Below are 22,555 nucleotides of genomic sequence, written 5' to 3'. Positions count from 1 at the left end.
GTAGATCTCATCAAAACTTTAACACTGAAAACCATGAATATTTCTACTCTAAATTTATATTTGAAGTACAGCATTGTTGTGGAATGTTTATTTCTGTTTAGGACCGCTAATTTTCCCTCTTATGGAGTTGTTTAAGGCTCCAGTAAAATAACATGTTTAAGTTTTTTTTTTTTAAATACTTTCTTCTTTGGATACTCGCATGTGTATGCAGAAAGTGTGAATATTATGATAGAGGGTAACAGAAAATATACTACTTAAACTCTGTATTCCCATTACTGGAGTTATGCAGATCTCATTAGAACCATCATAATCTGAAGATAAGAGCAGCTAAGTGGTCGTCATTAGAAATCCTACATCATCTTCACTGCTCAGGTGATGCCTGGTGTACCAGTTTCCCTTTCATAAGTTGGTATAATTTACTTACTTAAACCTGTTCTGGTACTAGTGCTTATAAAGCTCCTTAGAACATTTAGATGAAAGATGCTAAGTGCCAGAATTTGTTTTTATTTTCCTTTAAAATATTATTGGCAGCTCACAGTATTCTTTGTAGAAGTTTTTGAAATTATCTGCAGAGTACTTCAGGATTTCTCTGTGAAAATATTGTAGCTTCTGAAGAAGTAGGATGTATTTCAGTGTACTGCCAGAGACCATGCTTCACAGTTTACTACAGTCTGAATGAGTTCAACGCTCCTCTGTGGTTAGCAGTGCCGTGATTTGTGTTGTCTGAATTAATACATCAGTGGCTCATCATATAATAATATGCTATAACATTGCAGGTAATTAAGTTTTTGATGCCATCGCCAGAGGTTATTGCTAAGTATGGATCAGTCAGGTTTGGCTGTGAGAGCTTTCTTGTTTAATTTTTTTGTTAAAAGTTAATAGGCCTTTCTTTACAAGAGCTTTTAATCATTTGGAAGCAGTCAAAGGATCTTTGCAGTTTTTAGTGCTTTTGAAATAGACCACGTAGGCTTTTTCAGAAGATTTAAAAACATTAACACTCTTGGCAGCAGGTGAGATGGGGGTGTAGGTTCTAGAACTGGCTGGCTGACCTTTAAAAGACTTGATATTTGCTCTTTTTTTTTTTTTTTTTGCACAGTAATTAAACCTTAAGCAGTAAATGATCAGTGAACTGCAGACTTGATAGTATAGTCTTTTTGAGTCAACTGCACGTTAAAGACGTAAGGAAAAAAAAGTGAATGGAAAAAGTGCTCAAGCAGCATGTGGAGATGAATGAGAGCACTGGGAATTGTCAGGTGTCACATATCATACCGTATCAGTAGGAGGCTGGAAGTGGAAAATAAATGACAAGAACAGGGAAGAATAGAAAATATTCTTTGAAATACCTCTTGAGCTGCATAGACTTGAACAGAGAGTAGAAGAACATTTATATATAAATACTGGCTGGTTGCAAGATGACTTGAAATTCATAGATGTGAGTTCTAAAATGGAGCAACGTGCAGAACTCCAGGCAGCACCTCAGCCTTATTACCTTATGCTGAGTCACTTTGATTCTACTGATAGCTCAGACAGTCCCCAGATATCACATGCATCTTGGTTTTGATTATGGCTCTTCAAGTCCGCAGAGATTGTGACATTTCATTAATAGCCTTATTTCCCCTATTTGCAATGTCAAGTATTCAACCATCATAGAGTATGATGGAGAGCGAGTCTGTAAACTCTTCTGAAAAGGTAACTAGGAAACTTCCAAAGCTTTATTCTTGAAAACGCTCAGAAGGATACTCTTAAGAATCAGTGGGATTGCAAACTGCATATTTTGAGGTAAATCAAAGGGACAGAGAATTGTGTTCAGGCATTTGGCAAGCTGGCATCTGCCCAGCATCTCATGTGAGTAGGGCATGCCTTTGCACTCAGTCTGGTGTTGCCAGCTGCTTGTGTTGCTCTCATACCTACATGCACACCTGCAATGAAATGGGCTACCTTTTTTTAGTATATTCTCCAGTGCTCACGTCAGTGCTGCGTAACCATACAGATATCTTTTGATCATTCCTCATTCGTGACACGTTTATGATTAGCAAGTGAGAGAGGAGTGCAAGTCTCGGCGGTGAGCTCCTGAGAGGATGTGCTGGGTGTGCTCCACCCAGGCGGAAGGGCCGTGCTCAGAACTGAAAGCAGCTCCCAGGCGACCTCGTACAAGGAGGCAAGATTTTCTTCTGATTGCCTGCATCTACCAGGGGAAATTTTAGGGATGTATTTTACAAGAAGTTCTTGTTAATTTTGTTGCATCCTTGAAGGCTCTTGTGCAAATTAAGATCCCAGACCTTCATTAACAAATAATCACGTGATTTCTTTTGTGTACATCCTGGACTGAAATGCCAAAAATTTAGAACCTGTGAGAAGTGCCTAAATTGTAATAAATACTCCTGCTTTGTTCACTAGGAATGTTGTCAGAAGAGAGTTTTAAAAACCATGAAATGTCACTCTCCTCGCTGTTGAAATTTTAACTGATGTTTTAAAATTTGTCTGGCTTTCCTATCACAGTAATAATTTTCTGAAAACAAAGTGCTGTTTTTTAGTCTTTATTAGAATAGCCAGTTATGCGTGGAGTAAAAGGTGAGCACAACTGGTGAACTAGTTCATGTAATCACCATTTTATGCAAAAATTTAGAGGCATAAAGACCCTTGGAGAATGGAGAACAAAGGACAGAGGGGAAAAGAAACTTAGGTGATTCAAAACCATTTTTTTCTGAGAATTTTATCACTTGATCATAGAATTTGTTCCAAGCAAAAACTTGGCTCTCAGCTTTAAGGAAATTTTAGGAATTAAGGAAATGTGCGTATTTAAAAGATGGTCTGTGGTATTCACTATACTAGAATATATAGTATCCCTAAAATAGAACGAGTTCTGTCAAAGAAGTTGCGATTAAGAAGCAGCTTCTGTAAGTCCTGGTATTTTTGAATGGTAGTAGTGATTTGACCCAGTCAATAGAGTGTCCAGTTGTGTGTTGCCATTCATTGAGTTCCTAAAGGAAGGATCGCAGGTGCATGCTCAGAGTGCAAGGGCTCTGGGGAAGCTTGGTGAGGCCAGCTGTGTTGAATTAGGCCTTTTCTTCAGTGCAGTCTGAAAGGGATGTAGTCTGGCAGAAATTATGCTGGAAAACATCCCTCACTTGTAGGCAGAAGGAAAACACTACCTAGAAAGGTTTATTTTGCAGGCTCCAAACCCTGCCTATGCAAATTCAGCCTTTGAGACTGATTTGCTTATAAATAAGACTTCAAGAAGGCTTTTGACTGCTGCTTAAAACAAAAACAAAAACAACTGTGATTTTATTCTCATGCTTGTTTTGACTGCAGTCTGGAGGCACCAGGTTTGCCATTTATTGCATCCCAGTCTGGTAGGATACTCAGGTTCCATTCCGCTACTCTAGCGCACTGATGGTTCTAACAGATTAAAACAGGGCAGCATGGTTTAGCCTCAGCAGTCTCGGGAAATGCATCCTGCCGTGGGTCAGCTCTGCAGTCAGCAGTTAGCAGATTGTGCAGAGCCATGCGTGTGTAGGAAGAAGTGTACTGAGAGAAGATTCTCTTCCCCTGTGCCACCTTTATGGTGGCAGTAGGTGGCTCCTTGCCAGTTGTCTGTGTCCACAGATGGAAAACTGCTCCCCGTGTGCCTCCAGTGCATTACAGCTTACTGTTCTGAAGTTTTCTGCAGCTTCCTTTGGTACATGCTAATATCAAGTTGCCACTCCTCCTCAGTTCTTTCAAAGGATTTATTGATGGAGCTGAAAAGGCGTGAGCATTTGTGTTAAGTGTGATCACCTTTTGGCTGGTAAACCTTGACAGCCCTACTGGCTTTTTTTACTACTTGATGGGGATGATTTTATTTCCAATCAGAAGAACATTGTGGATGTGATTTGTATATCAATTCCGGGAGCAGTCTCTTTTAAGCACATCTAGATTCCTTGGAATATTTACTGAAGTGTTTGTTTTACTGAGCAGATAGGAGAGGAATTTGCTAAGTGTTGGTAGCATTACGCCAAACAAAAACTGCAAATTCAGAGTTGTAGAGAAATTCTTGTTGAAAATCTGAGAGATCCCAATATGTATTATTAGTGAGGAGGCACATCTGTCATTCAGTTCTCTGCGGATCTCTAACTGCTGAATGGAGGTGTCTGTCACTTCATGTAGATCAGGATGGAATGGTTTTTTGCATCTTAAGTACCGTTACATTCAGAAAGTGCTGCAAACCTTTTCTCCATTTGAAGTCCTTAAAAATTGTCAGAGTTGGTTTTCTTTTTCCTTAGAATTAATTAAACCTATAACATCTTGGCAAGATTTATTTTTCTGTGATTGCTTTGGAAAGATTCAGTAGGGAAAGGAAAAGGGAGACGGGAGGATTGTTTAGGATTTTGCAGCAGAGCTATTTGCCGTCCTCTTGTATATGCTGAAAGGGACTTTCCTGTTGTTGCAACATCTGGACTGCAGATTATTCAGCCACAAATGGTTCCAACAAAAATTAAAATCAAAGCGCTCCATGTAGCTTGTCCTTTTACACGCTGAGGGTTCAGTAAGAAGAAAAGAATGTTTTTAGAATGACTCTCATTATTTCTAAAAATGTTTAGCCTTCGGTGGGAACACCCAAAGAAAAAAAAGCTGTTCTGTTTTGTTCTGTGTGTGATTTATCTTCTCTCCCCGAGGACACTTCAGCCCCCCCCCCCTTTTCTTCCATGATGGGTGCTTTGATTAGCATACAGCATCATGCCCCAAAAGCCTGCTGAAGTGTGTAGCTAAGAATCCAGCCAATAGTATACTTAAGCACTAGTTTCACATATGGGCATAAGGATTCTTATTTATTGCCATTAAAAGGGAGTATAAACTTTACCAAATGTTGAAAACAAATCTATCTTTTGAAACGCTACACTATGAGCAGCAGTAACTGTGCAAATGTCCCTGGAACAGTGAAAGAGCCATTACCTCATCTTCCAGCAGCTCCGCCTGCCCTTAAACATTCTGGGCACACGTCTCCCTGCTGCTGCTACGTGCCAGGAATCGCTAACCGCTTTGCTCGAGCACAATGCCTGCCTGCTGCTCGGGATACCGCCCCTCATTAGAAAATGACCCAGTGCGTGGGGGACTTTGATTGGGTGAACTGCTCCCAGCTGAGTGTCTGAGGTGACAATGCATGCCAGAATTTTAATTCCTTCTTCCCCCCCGCCCAAATCCCAAGTGACCACATTTTGAGAATGAAAAATGTGGCCTGCTGCTTGCGCAGGCATACAGAGGGCAGCTGGAATAGCAAGCCGTATATAGGAACCTTTGGAAAGAGATTTAAGAAATGGAGAAGGGGGGCAAACTCTGACCTCCTTTCTAATGATGCACAACTACCGACTGATTTTAGTTTGCATCTGTAAATGAAAAATCCCTGGTCTGTGTTTCTGCATCGCCGGTTTCAAGGCAGCCTTTTAAAAATAAACGTGACGCAATGTTTCGTGTTTGCAGTCAGCACAATGGCAAAAATCAAAGCTGAAGTACTTCTGTTACTTGTAACTGGGGTGAGGCTGTGGAAGGAGAATTTAGGGCAGGGACACTGGAAATGTTAAGACAGGGCTGTTCCTCAATTTCAAGGACGTAGTCATCGTAATGTCTCATTCCTTGATGTCTCATTTCACAGTTGCATAAACACAAAAGCAGTACTCAATCCTGGCAGAGTTTTGAGAGAACCAGCAGGTTTTTCATCTGTCTTGTCTCGGAGCGGGGTATGTTTTGTTCTGGCTGCTGGAAACTCTTTTCCCCACACTTGAAGAAATGATGCAGTGGGGTCAGATGTGGTGAGAAAATCCTCACAGGGTGTTTTTGGTCCTTTTATTTCTCTAAAATATTTCCCTCTTTTTTTTGTGAGGAAAGAAAGAGAAAGTAAAAAAGAAAAACAAAAGAAAAAAAAAAAAACAGGGGCACTGCCAAGAGAGGGAATAATGAGGAGCCAGAGAATCTGCTACAGCGTGATGACTCAGGATTGTTATTGCTAGCCAGGACTTGTCCAGCTACTGCACTGCAACTGCCCGGGATGTGCCTGTGGTTCTCTTAACTGTGTGAACTGCTTTGCTGCTCGAGCTGATGCTTCTCATACAGAAAAATCCCATTTCTCTAGTAGTTTTAAACTCTAGTCTTTCCCCTTTATTAGAATGACCCAGACTTAATCTGCTTGGACCTGTTAGCTGACCCTATGCTTAGTACAGTTCTGTAGTCAACTCTAATTCAGGTGATAACTTTCAGACAAGCCTAAGCATTCAGTAAAAGTAATAATTTGAAATGTTTAGTTTCCTCGCACTTTACTGGGAAACAATCACATAAAGAAACTGATCAGATGGAAAGCAATTGTAGAATTGTTTAGCTATTTATTTTGTGAAAAGAAATGTTCACTGAGTTTCCTGTCTTTATTTTGCTCCCAAATCAAATAAAAGCGGTCACTGAGATCACTTCCTAGTAAATTATTTTGTTATTGTCAGCAGTATAAATTAACTTTCACTGAATGAGCATTACTCCAGGTAATTCAGTGTAATGGCAAGTAAGCTGGGATCTTTAAATGTCTGCTGGTAATTTTTTGGTTTGGTCTTGAATGAGAGAGGTAAAGAGAGGGAGAAGATTAATATTTTATAATTTGATGGGGAGAAATCTTTTACAGTATGGGAGAACGTGTAGGGCTTCTACCTGAGTAATGTGAATCACTGTCTCTCTGGTTCCATGAAAAAAAAAAAAAAAGAGAAGCTGTGAGAAAGGTACAGTTATTTATTTACTTTTTGACCCACTGACTCTTTTTTTAAATTACCAGAAGATGCAGTGTGCGTCTAATTCTTCTTTCTCTTCATTGGCTGGTTGTGTAACGTGAGGAAGACACCATCCATTTCTCTAATTGTTTTCCTTTCGGTCCCAATCTGGCCTTGCTGCATAGTCGAGTGAACTTTGACAAGTTGGTTTGGTACTAATTTTGATAGTATTTTAAGTCTATGGTTTTTCTTCCTTCTCAGAAGGTGTGAAATGGGCTTAGTGCTTCTCTTAGAGTCACTGCAGCGGCAGTAGATTATTCAACGAAAGTGAAGAAATATGGCCATGGGAACAAAATGTAGCTGTCTGCCAAACAGGAGAATGTTGAGTCAGCTTGTTATTAGCACAGCTGCAATTTACAAAAGAAAAAAAACCACTGATTTATTAAATGTAACCAAGAAAAGCCTTAGATTCTTTCCATTAAAAGAGCCATCCTTGGATTTTAGTTAGAAGCTAATGCTTAGTATTTGAGAACTGTAAATGTTTTCAGAACAGTGTCTCTAGTATTAAAGACAAGGAAGATTTTCTTTTTTTTTTTCCTAACACAGGGCTGGCATTGGAGTTGCATTAAATTCCCCCCCCCCAGCGTGAAAAGATTGAACAGTGGCTGAACAGTATGTCTGTGGTTACTTCCATTGTCTGAATAAAGCCTCAGTTTACCTCGGAAGATACTTTTGGCATTGCTAGATATTAGATAGTTAGACTTGGGCAAGTTGTTTTCTGTGCTCATTTGTTTCTTAATGCTTCCATTTTACAACTCTGTTGTCTGAGCATTTAAAAGGAAATAAAAGATTTAATGTGGTTTTGGATGCGTCTAAGCTTTACATATTTAGCAAGTCAAAAATAGGGAAGGCTTTATACACCTTTGCACAGTGGTTTTGTTGAACGGCTCTTTTAGGCATAGTGTTTTGCTCTTCCCTTCTGTTGGTAAGTGAGACCTTGACCTAGCATCTGCGCTCTGGCTTTTTTGTTACAGCTCCTTGTGCAGCTAGGTGAAGTTCTTGTCTGGATTTAAAAAAAAAAAAAACAAACAAAAGACCACTTTTTCTCCTAGTTCAGTTTATCTTCAGCTAGCAATGGGAATGAGAGAAGAGACAGATGCCGATACTGGCACTGCCATTGAAAGACTCACCAAACCACAGCCCCTAAGTTCAAGTTGTCTTGCATCAAGGCTGGTTGTACCACGAAGTCTAGTAGATGACAGTAAGTGGTAAGTTAGTGCTGATCTCTTCTTTACCATCTATAGCCTGGCTAAAAGCTTTTCCTTTACCAAATTCACTTTTCAAATTCACTTTTTTTTAATATTATTTCCTACAGTTTGAAAGATACCATTTTGAATGTCTGGATAATACCAAGCCATATTTTCCAAGTAACACTAACTTTTAAAATCTTGTGTTGCTTTATGTCCAATGGCAGCAGCATAAATTGGTGTATTTCTAACTGTGATTCCTTCTGATTCCTTTTGTGGCTTAAACAGCAATCTGTGCTCTGTCCCTGCTCCTACACTGCCTGCTGGGTTGTGTGAGTACAGCTGTTGGCAGCTGTGCCAGCTTGGGAAGTGGGTCAGCCATCCCACATTGGTCTCCTGCCCACCCTTTAGGGAAGAGGATCTGTTCCTGACGGTGCCTTTCCTGGTTTCCTTGTATTTTGTCATGATCCTGGTATTATTAAACCCTGGATGTCTGGTATCTCTGAAAACAGGATTCAAGCAGAGGGAATGTCAAACCAGTGACTGTGATTACCTGATTTTGGCAGTCCTTATGTAGTTGTTCATGGACTGTGGGGTTGGTTTTTATCATTGGCAGTCCAAATTCTCTGCAGTAGCTTTTTGGTGGTGACCTTCCTTCGCAGAGCGATAGATGAAACTCTCCCATGGTATAAATCGTTGTAATGACAACGTGCAAACATTGTCTATCAGTGATTCCTCAGACCAGGTTAAAGGGATCTGAGAAAATAATGACACATTCAGAATGATGGATGTATCTTTTTTTAACTGATTTGCTCATGGCACCAAAAACATTAGGAATGCTGTATTTCTGTAGAGGTACTATGCTGCTTATATACATGCTATTTTGAGTCTAATGAAAAAATACCTTTTTTCCCCTCTTGCACACTTAGAACTTTGGATAAGTGATTTTTTTCTTGGGAATGTACCAGCTGGTACTACTACCCCATTATTTCTTCTTTTCTTCTACCCTGTACTATTAAATAATTATATATTTTTTAGAAAAGCTTTGTTCATCAATTACATTAGCAAAACTCTTAAACATATCTCCCTTTGCTCCCCCAACAAGCTGCTGATTTAACAAATTTAGACAAATGTCTAAGACACAAATATCAGCAAGCTGTATGAAATTCCCCTGAAGTTATTCTTTCAGTACTACATATACAATTTGCTGAGTAAGTAAAGAAGTAATCTCCTTCTAGTAATTACAGCGTATTTTAAATTTTCTAAATACTCATATTTAATTTTTTTAAAGGGGTAAAGGAAACAGCAGTGATGTGCAGGGATTTGTTATCTTGGTTTAGGGGGAAGGGGGCTGCTTTTTTTATCTTTCTCCTTTTCTTTTTCTATACTATTGTATTTATGTCTGATTTTGCTGCAGTCTTCATTCTTAGAATGTGTTTCCTTTTAAAAATGTCTATTTCCAGTAATTGCTGGGGATCCGATGTGTCTTCAGAAACACATGAAGGTAACCATTTGTATTGGATGTGATCATGATCAGTGCTCTCTGAAAAGCACGCTTTTTAACGTGCACTGTTTTGAGCAATTATTTTCAAAATTTTATTACTTTTTTCCTTTATTTTTCCCTAGATGTCACTTTAAACCATCCTAAAGGTGTTATTAATCAGCTTCTAGTAAATTCCTTAGTCCTTTATGCAGCACCTGAAAACCTTAATTAAATATTTCTTTTCCTCATCTTTTGGTATTAGTTGTTTCTTTTTTTCTTCCTTTCCCTATATTCCTTTCGATGTATTCTTTTGAGATGGATTTTTAGCCTGATTTTGGAAACGCGACAATCCTATAAAAATGAGAAGTCCTGTAAATATGTGTATCATCAGCTATGTGAGGTGCTATCTTAGAGGATGTTTTTGATGTTAGTTAATGTATCTCAAAATCTGAAAGTAATTACACATCTTATGCAGTTTGCACTACTGCTATTTATAGACTCTTACCTTCCCTGTTATTGGTAGGTGTAATCAACAAGCCATCACTTGGAATTTTCCTAATCATGAAAGACTCTTAGCAGTAACCATATAGAAGGATCTACTCTCAGATCTCAGTAGGCAGAAGTGGTGCGTGTCATTCACTTTTAAGAGTGGGCACTGTATTACAATTTCTTGCAAAATAAAGATGGTGGTGGAATTACTGGTTCTGTAAAGTCATCCCTTTGCTGCCTGTAAGAGGACTTACAGTTTTCTGTTATTTCATGCTGCTGGAAAGTGCACTGCGCAATACGTGCTGTGAGAGGAATTTTACTCTTGCATCACTTGAAACCATAAGCAGCATTTGCTTTTATAAGCATTATATTTTATTGCCAAAGATCTCTTCCCTCCCCCAACAAGCTCTTCTTAACATGTTAAAATGAGTATCCTCATCTTGCTTTGAGATCTGAAAATGACTGCAGCTAAATAGCTAAATCTGGAGGTGAGGTAGAAAGAGATGTAAAATACTCCAGAAAATATGAAGGTGCTTGTCTGAGAGAGGTAAATCGGGGGCAAGAGTTCTGGTGAGGTAAGGGACAAGAAAAAGAAAAATTAGGTGGGAGCCTCACTATTTTAAATGCTTTATTTTGTATGACTTACTTTTGGTTTTTTTCCCCTTATTTTTGTTTTCTTAGCTTGCAAGTTATACCTCTTCAGATGTTTTTGTTTGATTAGCTAAGCTTTTGAGAGCAGAGGTTTCAGGGTGTCAGTAGCATTCTTCTGTTTCTGGGGTTTTTTGGGCTTGTCCTCTGCTTTGACAAGTTCTATGACTTTCATGCCTGAAGCTAACGTATAAAGCTTCTCTTTGGAAAAGAGTATGGAAGAGGAAATGTGTACAAGCACGCAAAGGTCTGTCTCAAAGCTAGTAAGCTGTTAACAGCAAACTGTGTGTTCCATGGCATGATTGCATTTACCCTGAAACTATATGAGACCATAGTAATAATGTGGTAGTCAAAAGTGATAGCAAAACTGTTACAAAGTTTTAGTCAGATGCCTTCAATGGAAAAAAAAAAAATTGTTTTGTGTTCTCATTTCTCCTCAGAAAACCCGAAAAAGGAGTCCAGTACCTCATTGAGCGTGGTTTCGTGCCCGACACTCCGGTTGGTGTTGCTCACTTTCTCCTGCAAAGAAAAGGTCTCAGCAGACAAATGATTGGAGAATTTTTGGGAAATCGACAAAAACAGTTCAACCGAGATGTGTTAGAGTGAGTATTGTATGTAGGGAGGACTAAGCATGTTTTAATCTACAGGATGTTTCAACAGGGCAGAGGTCATTTTGGGCTGCATGTTTTGCACATCTGTCTGGATATTGCTCTGAGGGAGGAGGAAACCAGACTCTAAGGATCAAAAAAGAAAACACACACACAAACAAATGCTCCGCAGCTAGATTACTGTTTCTTTTGTAGATCCAGAAAGATATTTACAAGGTTTTATATTTTCTGTAGTCACGTACATTACTCCAAATTTCTGCTTTAATTTCACTGGTGTTAGAGCATGTTATTTCTAAGTCTTTTTCCTTACTCAGTCTCTCTAATAACTTACTGAATAAAACAAAGTAATATTGTATGCTATATAAGGCTTCATCAGTTACAGAACATTAAAATAATTACTACAGCCAAATGGCTCAAGTGTTAGATAAACAGGGATTTTAGTGTGTACAGGCATATGTTAACAAGTTCTGTGCAAACTGTTCTTTTTCAAAAGATTAAATAAACAAAATCTGTTTGTGTTGTTTAAAAAAAAAAAAAAAAAAAAACCAGAAAACTAACCTTGAGCGCTTTGGTCGTAAATTTCTAATCTCTACAGCCAAATGGCTCAAGTGTTAGATAAACAGGGATTTTAGTGTGTACAGGCATATGTTAACAAGTTCTGTGCAAACTGTTCTTTTTCAAAAGNCAGGCATATGTTAACAAGTTCTGTGCAAACTGTTCTTTTTCAAAAGATTAAATAAACAAAATCTGTTTGTGTTGTTTAAAAAAAAAAAAAAAAAAGAACCAGAAAACTAACCTTGAGCGCTTTGGTCGTAAATTTCTAATCTGTATATACAGTGCAGAGTGAAAAAAAAAGTTACTTGAAGAGAGAGTGTTTGTTTTAAACACATATTCTTACCTGGAATGCCTGCATAGCTAAGACCTCCTGCAGTGCCTAAAGTCCATTTGATCATGTTCTCTTCATCACCATTATTATGATTTTGTTAACCATTGTTAACAAAAACTTAACAAATTTAACAAGTGTGCCTAGTCTTATTACTTCCGCTATTTCATTTGCTAACCAAATTATTTGCTTTCCCCTCCCCTTTTTTGTCATTGCACAGGCACTAGAAAAGTTTTGTTCACTATTTTGAAACATTGGTGGAATCTTAATAGATTCCCGTTAAGAATGTTGACCCTGGTGGTGTACCTGCTGTCTCAGCAGTTCAGATTATGAAGATTAAATCCCCTCCCTGTTATGCTGTTGGCCAGCATGTTTCTGGAGCTCCTTAACTGTTCTAATTACTACAGTTTGACTCCAGCTTGCCTGCACATGTGCCATTCATCTTTGATGGAGAAAAGAGCTTTTGAAAGTGTTAGAGAGCTAACAATAGGTGGGAAGACTGTGAACGTTATTGCAGAATTGATAATAGGTTTTTAGGTGTAAATTGCAAAGGGCGTGAGAAATACCAAGCTTGTTTGTTTCCCTGCACTTCATCATAAAATAAAAAATATACAAGATGAAGTGAATAAATTGCTTTAGTATTAATCTATAGTAGCTGCAATATTATTAGAAAAACAATGTGAGCTACTCTAATTGGTCATTGTATAGCTATACATTTAAGAAGAGGCTTTTAAAATCAGATTATGCTTGCTTTCTATGGTTTCTGCACTACAGTGCTGTTACTTGCAGTGATTCATGTTTGGTTATTTAAAAACTAAAAGCAAAGTTTAACCAAAGGAAATTCATAAGCTTGTCATTTTAAAGCAGTCTTTAAACAAAGCGTTGGAATGACACAGTTCACGTTGTTGATTATATTCAACTGGTTCCTTTTTATTTGTCAGCACTGTATTTTCAGAGCAAGGAAGTAATTATTTTTCCATAAATGTTACCTGAAAGACATGGGAAGTGATGGGGAGATGAGAACTACGGTAACAGTAGAAGTGTATTAAGAAAAGATTAATTTTTTTCTCAGTATATCAGAACATTCCTAGACGTAACCATTCGGTACAGATGATTGTGCTTGCTGCAAAATTTGATATTTCAAGAAATATAAACTCTTTCTTATAGACATTGGGTAATAATAATTGACTGGCCTGGAAGCATAAACCCAATAATTATTCCTAACAATGACTTGTTGCTATGATTGGTCAGACATTTGTCATTATAGCAGCTCTGCTGCTTAATGAAAAATAAATAAATAAATAAATAAGGACCTTCTTACCTATACACTTTCTCATTGATCTGTTCTTTGCAATCCTTCCTTCACAGTTCACCTGCAGTTATTGCAGTTGCTGCTGAGGGTTTCAAAAAACTCCATGAAATTTGAAAAGGCTTTCTGGTCTCAACATCTTACCTGTGGTACTGTACTGTTAGAAATGAAAAGATCCAATGGCAATATGTTTTTATCCTAGCTGTGTTGTGGATGAGATGGACTTCTCAACAATGGAACTGGATGAAGCACTCAGGAAATTTCAGGCTCATATCCGTGTTCAAGGAGAAGCCCAGAAAGTAGAACGGCTCATTGAAGCCTTCAGGTATGATGCTGAAATTAATTATTCAGTCACGAGGAACATGCTGTTGTCTAGCTGTCAGACTGGAGAACCGGGGAAATTGAGTCTACGTTATTTTCCTGCTTATTTGCACTGTCCTTGTGAGCCAAGTACAGTCTCAAATACAGCACGTTGTTTGTGGTGGTTTCAGTAAGTATGAAAATAGGAAGTTTTATTTGCTAGTGCTGTTATGTAACTTATTTGCAGTAATGAGTTTTTGTGCATCAGTTGAAAAGAAATTTAAGGAATTTTTGAATATCTCTATCAATATATTTGCACATAATATTTGCATTTTATATGTGTGAAATTATATGACCATTTACTTTTTAGAGTATATATGCTCTTAACCTTTCATTAAGCATTTTAACAATAGCAGAATAAAGAGCATTAATTTATTAATACCAGACAGGAGATGTAAATCAGCAGTAAGCTAAAATCAATGCTCTGTTCTTAACTGGTGTCAGTGAGTGTTACTGAAAAAAAAGAAAAAACCTGAAGTTATTGGAGCCCAGGGTCTGTACTAAGAAGAAAAGTTAAAAAGGCAGTAAAAGCCAAAAGCCTTCCATTATTCTGGGATAGGCTTATAAAAATATGTGGATGGAAAACGAAATGTATGTATAGAATGTGAATAATTGCAGAGCCTCTGGAACATAGCAGTTGGTTTATGTGGTGAAGTAATAATATTAATTCATAGCACTGAGAGCTTTCCCCTCTCTCCTTTTTTATAGCCAGCGTTACTGCATCTGCAATCCAGGAGTTGTGAGACAATTTAGGAATCCTGATACCATCTTCATTCTAGCTTTTGCCATTATACTGTTGAACACAGATATGTACAGCCCAAATGTGAAACCGGAACGCAAAATGAAGCTAGAAGATTTTGTCAAGAACCTAAGGGGTAAGCAAGCTCTAACCACAATGGTTGTTGTTTTTCCCTTTAACTGTCATTGGAAGGACACCATATATCTTCTGGGAAAAAGCAAAATACTTGTTTCTGATTTCTCCTGACTTTCAAAATCACCATCACTTGTACCAGCTTTAGATATTTTTGTAATACTGAAAACAGAACTAAACATACAGTATTTTTTCATTTTTATCTTGTCTTTCCTGAGGAGATGTATTGGCAGGCCCTTTTATTCTCAGTTCTTTCAGTGTAGCCGAAAAGTGACCACTACCATGTATTCAGAACTATCCAGTGCCTCAAATTTTTAAATGCAATTGAAATTTGCCACACTTAAACCCTTCACAAAGTCCAGGGACAACTCATAAAGATAGCAACTTTTGTGCACAGGAATGAAGGTGAATAAATTCTGTTGCAATAAAGACGCTCTGCAAAGAATATGTGTGTACATGTTTACAGATATATAAATTTAGTCTCCGTTTTGAATCACAACTTAAAAACCTTCCTGAAAGGTACACAGTAAATAGTATACACGTTTCTTCAGCATCTTCACTAGTGTGTTTTCTGATAATGAAACTATTTGTCAGCCTGTGGCACACCGAAGCCTGTAATTACACTGCCAACATTTTTTATTCCATGTCTGTATCCCAGCTCTTTCTACCTTACTTTCTGGTGAAAAAAAGAACAGATTTTTATGAAGTATCAGCTCAGCTTTGTCTAAAAGGAAATTGTCACTGTACAGCTAAGAAAGATCATACATGAGGATAGGATACCTCCTGCTGTTTCTGGGCATACATGGAAGGATGGATCAGACAACATTTACTTTATCGCAGTACTTTATTGCAGCTCAGATGTTGGAGAAATAAAACAAGGCTGAAAGCCCCCATTCTTTTTTTTTTTTTTTTTTTAAGGTAGTTTGTGTCCATAGGGATAAAGAAGCTTTTATTATAGTTCCGTTACCATGTGTTTGTGCACAGCCCAGAAAAATTGCATTTTCATTCACTGTAACACTGCCTTCCTCCTCCCTCTGCTTTTAAGCACACAATGAGCACAACTTAGTGCACAGTCTCTTCTTTTAGCAAAAATGAATGCAGCAGCATTGTATAAAAACAAGTCAGCTATTGCGGGCACCACCAAGTGTTGTTGTATTGTTTAATGGCCGTTCTCTCAGTGATACCCAGAATTGGGCTGAATGACAGAAAGACAGAACCAAGTTGCTCTGTATGAAAAGATTCATTGGTGTCTCTCAGGTACATGACAGTTGGTGTTCAGGAGTGCACATTACACATCCAGTATCATTTTAATGCTAGAGAAAATAAAGTACTTGTGATGTTCTGGAATTTCAGATCTTGAAAATAAAGTCCTGTTTGGTGATGTTATTCCCTTAGATTTATGTAAGACAGTAATGAACAATCTATTCTTAACAGGTGTACTAGCTTAGCAAAATTTAAGTTAGCATTGAGATTTTAACATAAGTTCACAAAGATTTAAGAATGACCCGACGTTCATCTGATAGGGTAATACTACAGTCATATTTGTTGCATTAAATACAGTATGTTCTCTCTAAACTCCAGAATGAATGTCAGCAATTCCTTATAGTAGGAATTTTCATAGCATACTTCCTTACGTCTAGCTTTAAATGCCATGATCTCAAAGGGTAGTCTATGGGACCTTTGGCAGGTGTGAAACACAAGCTGTTTTTCTTTTTCCTCGTTGCAAAGAAACCATATTTTATCACACTATTTTTTTGAGGCAGCAATTGTTCCACTTGGTGACAAAATACTGTATTTTGCCTTCTGAATGGGAGGTAATAGGTTGTTGCTTTAAAACCTGTGTGAAAAATAAATATGCATATCACTGTCCCAGAAAAGCAAGCTTTCAGTCACTTACTGAAATCAGACTCCTTCCACTCCTGTTAAAAACGCATGATCAAGCTTTCAACTTCCAGGTATTTGTTGGAATGCTTGTATGCTGATGTCAATCACACAGTGATAAACAGTGATGTTGTAAATAGGCCATTCTGTTGATCTGTTTTTCCAGACTAAATTAATTGATTTTGAAACCATACAGGAAATACTGGTTAAATTAATTTTACTGGTTATTCATAAGGTTGTCTTGTAGAAATGATTCTGTGAGCAGTGTTGAGTAATATTGGGGCAGAGGCTATACTGTTCTGAGGTAGATGGACATTTCAGTGTCTAATGAGTTACTTAATTCATCAGAGCTTTAATAGGAAAGCAAAGGAAACATAAAGAGAAAAGAAAATAATTTACATTAATAATTAGCCTTTTTAGGGATTAGTTTTAGATTAGTGATTTAAAAATAAAAAATAAACGTAATAGATTGATTTTGATCAGTGCCTTGTTGTATGGAGATAGCAAGCATTTGGGCAAAATTCAGTGCTTCAGTACTCAATAACATAACTTAGACCACTTGGGTAAGGTGGGCCCAAGAACGGCACAGGAGATGTTAGCTGACAAAGTATCAACAGCTATGAATCAAAACCAACTGATCATAAAATTGTTGGATTCTGTAGGTGTGGATGATGGTGAAGATATCCCACGAGAAATGCTGATTGGGATTTATGAGCGAATCCGCAAGCGGGAACTGAAGACAAATGAGGATCATGTATCCCAAGTCCAGAAGGTTGAAAAACTCATAGTAGGAAAGAAACCTGTAAGTCTTCTTTGCCCTGAATGTAAATTACTACATAATAAGGAGATGTAGGGCAACGTGTAGCATAGGAGAATACATAATTGTGTTGCTTAGATGTATAAATTGGTTATTAAACAGCAGAAGGTTGAAACTGTCAAAATAATAATTGTCTTTAATTTTGAACAGTGCAGACAAATCTGTTGTAGTAGTCTGATACTTGTAAATGATGATATTCCAAATCTTAAACTTGATTTAAGATATTTTTTCCAACATTTTCTCTCAGTGAAATGTGATGTTATGGAGAATAGTATTTCAACATTCATGCTATCAGTTATGACTCCAGAATTTACAAAGGGTAGCAGAGAACTTCTATTCATACCCACGTCTTTCTGAGCTTTGCAGCTAGCTCAGTGAGCTGGTATTTGTAAGAGGAGATCATATCATTTTGTCTGAGAACTTATCTGGAAATCAAGTCCAAGGAATTCTAATGCTGGTTTTGAGTATCCTAAGATGCCTCATGCTTTACTGTGGGGAAAAACAATGCTACGATGGAGTCCTAGGATGAAGGATCTTCTGTTGAGATTCTTTTTTAACTGTCTGAAAGAAAATATAGGAAATAGCCAATAGTCTTTATTGATAGAAATATTTGTTTTTACTTTATAGGCATTTAGTCATAGTAAGACCGTGACGTATTTACTTGCTATGATACAGTACTGTGTTTCTCTGAAGTTTAATGAACTTGTATATGTCTTTCTACTGTAGATTGGATCTCTGCATCATGGACTTGGTTGTGTAGGTATTTTTCTCATACTCATTCAAAGTTTGTAGTTGTTTTAAGTGGTGATGATGAACTCTATTACATTTTAGCATTTTCAAAAATTGGGCTTCTATCAAGCAAATTTTTTCCTGTTGTTGTAATAACCCTGCAAAGTATAAAGATTTCCTTAAAAAATATGTTTACCACCTACACTCTTCAATTTACTGCCTGGAGTTTATAGTACTCATTTTGTGTATTTCAAATGCTGTTATCACTGTAGGCATTAGATAGCCAGTAAAGAATAAGTAAACAAGCAAGCAAACTTACAGCTGTATCTCACCTTTCCATCTGGTTTCCAGTGTGTTTATTATTTGTTTATTATTTCTTGTCCATTTAGATATTGAATGATGCTCTAGAAAGATATTGCAATTTGTGTTAACTCTTCTCTTGCAAAAGGTAGATTGATATAGAAGATACTGATTTCAGATTCCAGATAGATGTGTTCAGTAACATCTCTAAAACTAAAATACATAAATAGATAAAATAGTATTCCTGAAACTCTTCTTCTGACATGTTATTTCCCTTATTTTCATTTCATGATAGCAGTGTTGGCAGTAGTTTTAAATTAAAAGAACAAACATACATAGAGGAAAAAAAAATAGTCAAGGAGTGAATGTAGTATTCTGAAATCTGATAACCTTATGCAAACTTGATCCTAATGATTTTTTTAATCAATTATGATTTTATCAATATAATGTGCTGCGTGTTAACATCTTCACTCAGGACAATCCAGGGAAGTCACTTTAAAATTCCATTTGTTTGCCTTCTGTTTCTCACTTTTTTTTTTTTTTTAACCATGTAAGTAATTAAAAACATTCAGAGTTATCTTTCTGTTCTAAGTGAAGTACTTGTCATTGTTTCATGGTTGCATATCTGACAGTATCACTGAATTGTAAAAACCAACTGAAAGATGTAACCTTTGTGAAGTATGGTGGAAGGGAATCTTACAGGATCATCCATTGCTATGAGTGAAAGCGTTTTTTATAGTTAAATTTCAATACCAAGCTCGCTGTAGTTGTTTGCAAGTTCATAGACTCGGTGATACCCTTGGGATTTATGTTGCAGTAGCAAATTCAAGGCTGCCATGTATCTGGAGGCAGGGAACAATGAGAACATGCAACTTTTATTCCTGCTACTTTTCACGGAGAACCTCCATAAACCGTTCAATTACCAGAATAGTCAGTCTGAAAATAGAAACCACTGATTTCTCTAGCATTCTTCACAACATTGTCTCCTTTAGAAAATATCAGATGTATTTTTTAAATACCTTCTCCTTGCAAGTCCAGGGAGGATCTGTAATTAAGCTAATGCCATAGATAAACTAAATGCTGTTAGCCTTTTGTCTGTTAATAGCAGTTATCATTTTATTTGGGAGGGAGAATTGAAACATCATCAAATGAAGTGATAACTGATCAGGAATAAGGGCTGATGAACCCTAAGCTTTTTTTCCACTCTTTTCCTGCTCATGTAGCAGAAGCAGCAACATTAGTAGCCTGACTGCTTTTGTTTGCCTAGTAAATCTCATCATTCCTATGGAGAATCAGGAATTATAAGTAAATATAAGATATAAATGAAATATGCCCAGTTACCAGAGACTATTCTCTACTTGAAATTTTAAAGGGTTACTTTTAATATTGTTAACAAAGCGTAATCTTTTGCATTTGAAACAAGTGAAGTCTCACTAGACTGAAAAATACAGCTTTGGAGATAGGCTCAGTGGACATTTCTAATAAAAAATGGAACATAATTCTTGGTTTTGTGAGAAGGTAAACCATCCTGAAAATGCATTTACTATCCTCATGTCACTTTTTCCTTGGTATCCAGGAATGAAAAAACTGACTTAACTCAGTGGCTGACAAAAAATAATCTACAACATTACTAAATTTGTCATCTCACAAAAGCTAAAGTTGTTTTACGTATTGATATGTAAAAATGCTCAGGAAAGCAAATATAATTTGCTATGAGCTTAATCTTGAGTTCTGTTAAGGTTTTATTGTACAAAGTAAAGCTCTGTCCCTAATAAGCCTTCCATTGGCATCCACATGCAGGATGCAGCCTGTTAGGTTTGATATAAGAATGCTGTTGAAGTTTGAATGTCATGCAGTTTGTAGCATATAAACCTTTTGTTGTTGTTCCTCCTTTACTGGAAAAAAAAATGTAATGAGCTTAGAGGTAAAAGATATTTGAATTATTCAAAAAAGACCCCAGGTATGAAAGGCCCTTTTCTTTGGCTAAGTATTGCTATAATAACCTTGAACTTTTGTCTTACCATAGGTCCTCTCCCTACCCCACCGAAGGCTTGTTTGCTACTGTAGACTCTTTGAAGTTCCTGATCCAAATAAACCTCAGAAGCTTGGGTTGCACCAGCGAGAAATATTTTTATTTAATGACCTTCTTGTGGTATGTATTTTCAGTTTCAGGGGGTCTTGTTTCATTTTGTTTTGTAAGATTACCTTTGCTAATACAAAGATTCAGAGAGGACTGATGCTTGTCCTTTTTACTCAGCGTTAAACCTGATTATATTACAAGACTTACTCTGTTCATGTGCTTACACTGAAACAAGCAAACTTTTGCCTATTATTCTCATCATGCTTTTGTGTAGGAGTAAGGACTATTACGTGGGAGACCTTTACTGAGCTATGACCAAGTTGTTCATGGCATTTTTACCTATTGCTTATAAAATCTAACAGATTTTTTTTTTCTGGAGAACTCTGGCGGACAAATGATTTTTTTCTTCCCTTTTAATGTATGCTTTAGCTACCTATGGAGTTGAAAAGACTTCTAGTGTGGTATTCAGAAATGCCAGTCTCTATGAAGTAAATGGCAATAAGTGCATGCACATTCCTGAGCTCCAGCAATCTCAGGATGATTAATATTTAAATGTTCTTAATTTTCTTCACTATATATAAATTATTTTTAAATGGAAGCTTTTTATTGATTACTGCAGTTGAGTATAAGAAAGAACTTTAATACAATAGCTCTTATTATAAAGAACAAAAATAACCTCTAGCTTAACTATTTCTCTAAAGAATATCTCCCTTCAGTAAATAATGAATTCCAGTTACTTACAGAAAAACAAAATTATATATTACTGTGGTTTTAATGGACATTGTATGAACCAAGCATGTTTATTCACTGAAATAGGAATAGGATATGTGAATGTGAGTTTGGATGTAGACTGGTGAAATGCTGTCATCTTCAGGCTGCCAACTTCTTACTGATTTTTATTATTTCATAGAATCATAGAATTTACCTAGACCCCTGTAATTTTATCAAAATTTTCTGTAAGTAATGTAGAAGAAATTTGTTAATTCTACTAAAGTGCTATAGAAAAAGCTAAAATTAGAACTATTAAAAATAAATCTCCTGGTAATAGAGAGTGATTCCATTCACTGCTTAGGAGAACCACAGAACTGACGTAAGTAGGGTTGTGTTACTTGTGTTGTAGCAAAAAGTAAAGGTTTGAAGCTTTTATTTAGATAGATGCTATACGGAACATAGGGAAGAAATGGTTTCATTGGATGAGGTGGTGTCAGACAGTATTTGGAGGTGCACAGAAGTGAAACAGACTTGAAAGATCACACAGCAGGTGAGAGGAAGGGCTAAAAATTAAACTTGGGTTGAGAAGTCCATACCAATGGCTGTCTGTAGTCAAACTAAGAAGGAAGCACAAAGGAAAGTGTGGTAGCAAATAATTTTTTGAAAAAGATTATTTTAAAACAATGTTTTTGCTAGCGTGTACAGTGTTCAGTAAGTGCGCAGGCTTTTTCCTTCTTGAATGTAGAAAACTAGAGTCCTGGAGAACAGAAAACACAGACTTTGCATTTGGCTAAAATACTGAACCTTCTGGCTGAGAGATAGCAGTTCTTCAAAGCTAGTTTTTTGTTTCTGGGTAGCAGCAGATTAAATACATAAGTTGAGTTATGAAAAAAGAAAGAAATGGCAAGTAAATATTTGCTGGCAGGTTATAAATGCATGATAAAAGGGATATTTCACTTTATTTATTTGATAACTTTTAGGTGACCAAGATATTTCAAAAGAAGAAGAACTCTGTTACGTACAGCTTTCGACAGTCCTTTTCCCTCTATGGCATGCAAGTTCTTCTTTTTGAGAACCAGTGTAAGTCTTGTCTTTCTTTTTAGATGATCATTTTATTTATTAAAAAAAAAGTAAAAATTGTATGAAACAAAGAGATGGACAGGACTTGATTCTAAATTTAAGAATAAAATTGCTGTGAATTGAGTTTAGTCCTGAAGGTTACAATCTGGTGTCAGCAACAAAGACTGCTGTTAGATTGACAGTTGTCAGAAGCCAGATCTAGCCAAATGTGTTTTGTGAACACTTGTAAATAATGGAATGGTTGTGAAGAAGCAAATGCATCGTAAATGTTGCTGAATCGATGGTACAGTTAGTTGGAACTCAGTGTATGATAATAATGACTATTATAGTGTTTTTT

The 22,555-nt window shown here is 36.8% G+C and overlaps 1 protein-coding gene across 6 annotated transcripts in view; it reads left to right on the top strand.

Moving 5' to 3' along the window:
* IQSEC1 (IQ motif and Sec7 domain 1) overlaps positions 1-22,555 on the top strand; it is a 323,384-nt gene that overhangs the window by 283,304 nt on the left and 17,525 nt on the right. For all 6 annotated transcript variants that reach the window (XM_021409295.1, XM_021409294.1, XM_021409292.1 and 3 more), the window contains 7 exons: positions 11,030-11,191; positions 13,592-13,714; positions 14,458-14,624; positions 17,164-17,303; positions 18,045-18,074; positions 20,374-20,499; positions 22,119-22,218. In XM_021409295.1, coding sequence (XP_021264970.1) covers positions 11,030-11,191; positions 13,592-13,714; positions 14,458-14,624; positions 17,164-17,303; positions 18,045-18,074; positions 20,374-20,499; positions 22,119-22,218 — 848 coding nt within the window. The remainder of the gene's footprint in view (positions 1-11,029; positions 11,192-13,591; positions 13,715-14,457; positions 14,625-17,163; positions 17,304-18,044; positions 18,075-20,373; positions 20,500-22,118; positions 22,219-22,555) is intronic.

Source organism: Numida meleagris, chromosome 11, assembly GCF_002078875.1.
Source record: "Numida meleagris isolate 19003 breed g44 Domestic line chromosome 11, NumMel1.0, whole genome shotgun sequence".
NCBI lineage: Eukaryota > Metazoa > Chordata > Aves > Galliformes > Numididae > Numida > Numida meleagris.
The sequence above is the reverse complement of the archived record's forward strand: the minus strand, read 5'-3'. Positions and strand labels throughout refer to the sequence as shown.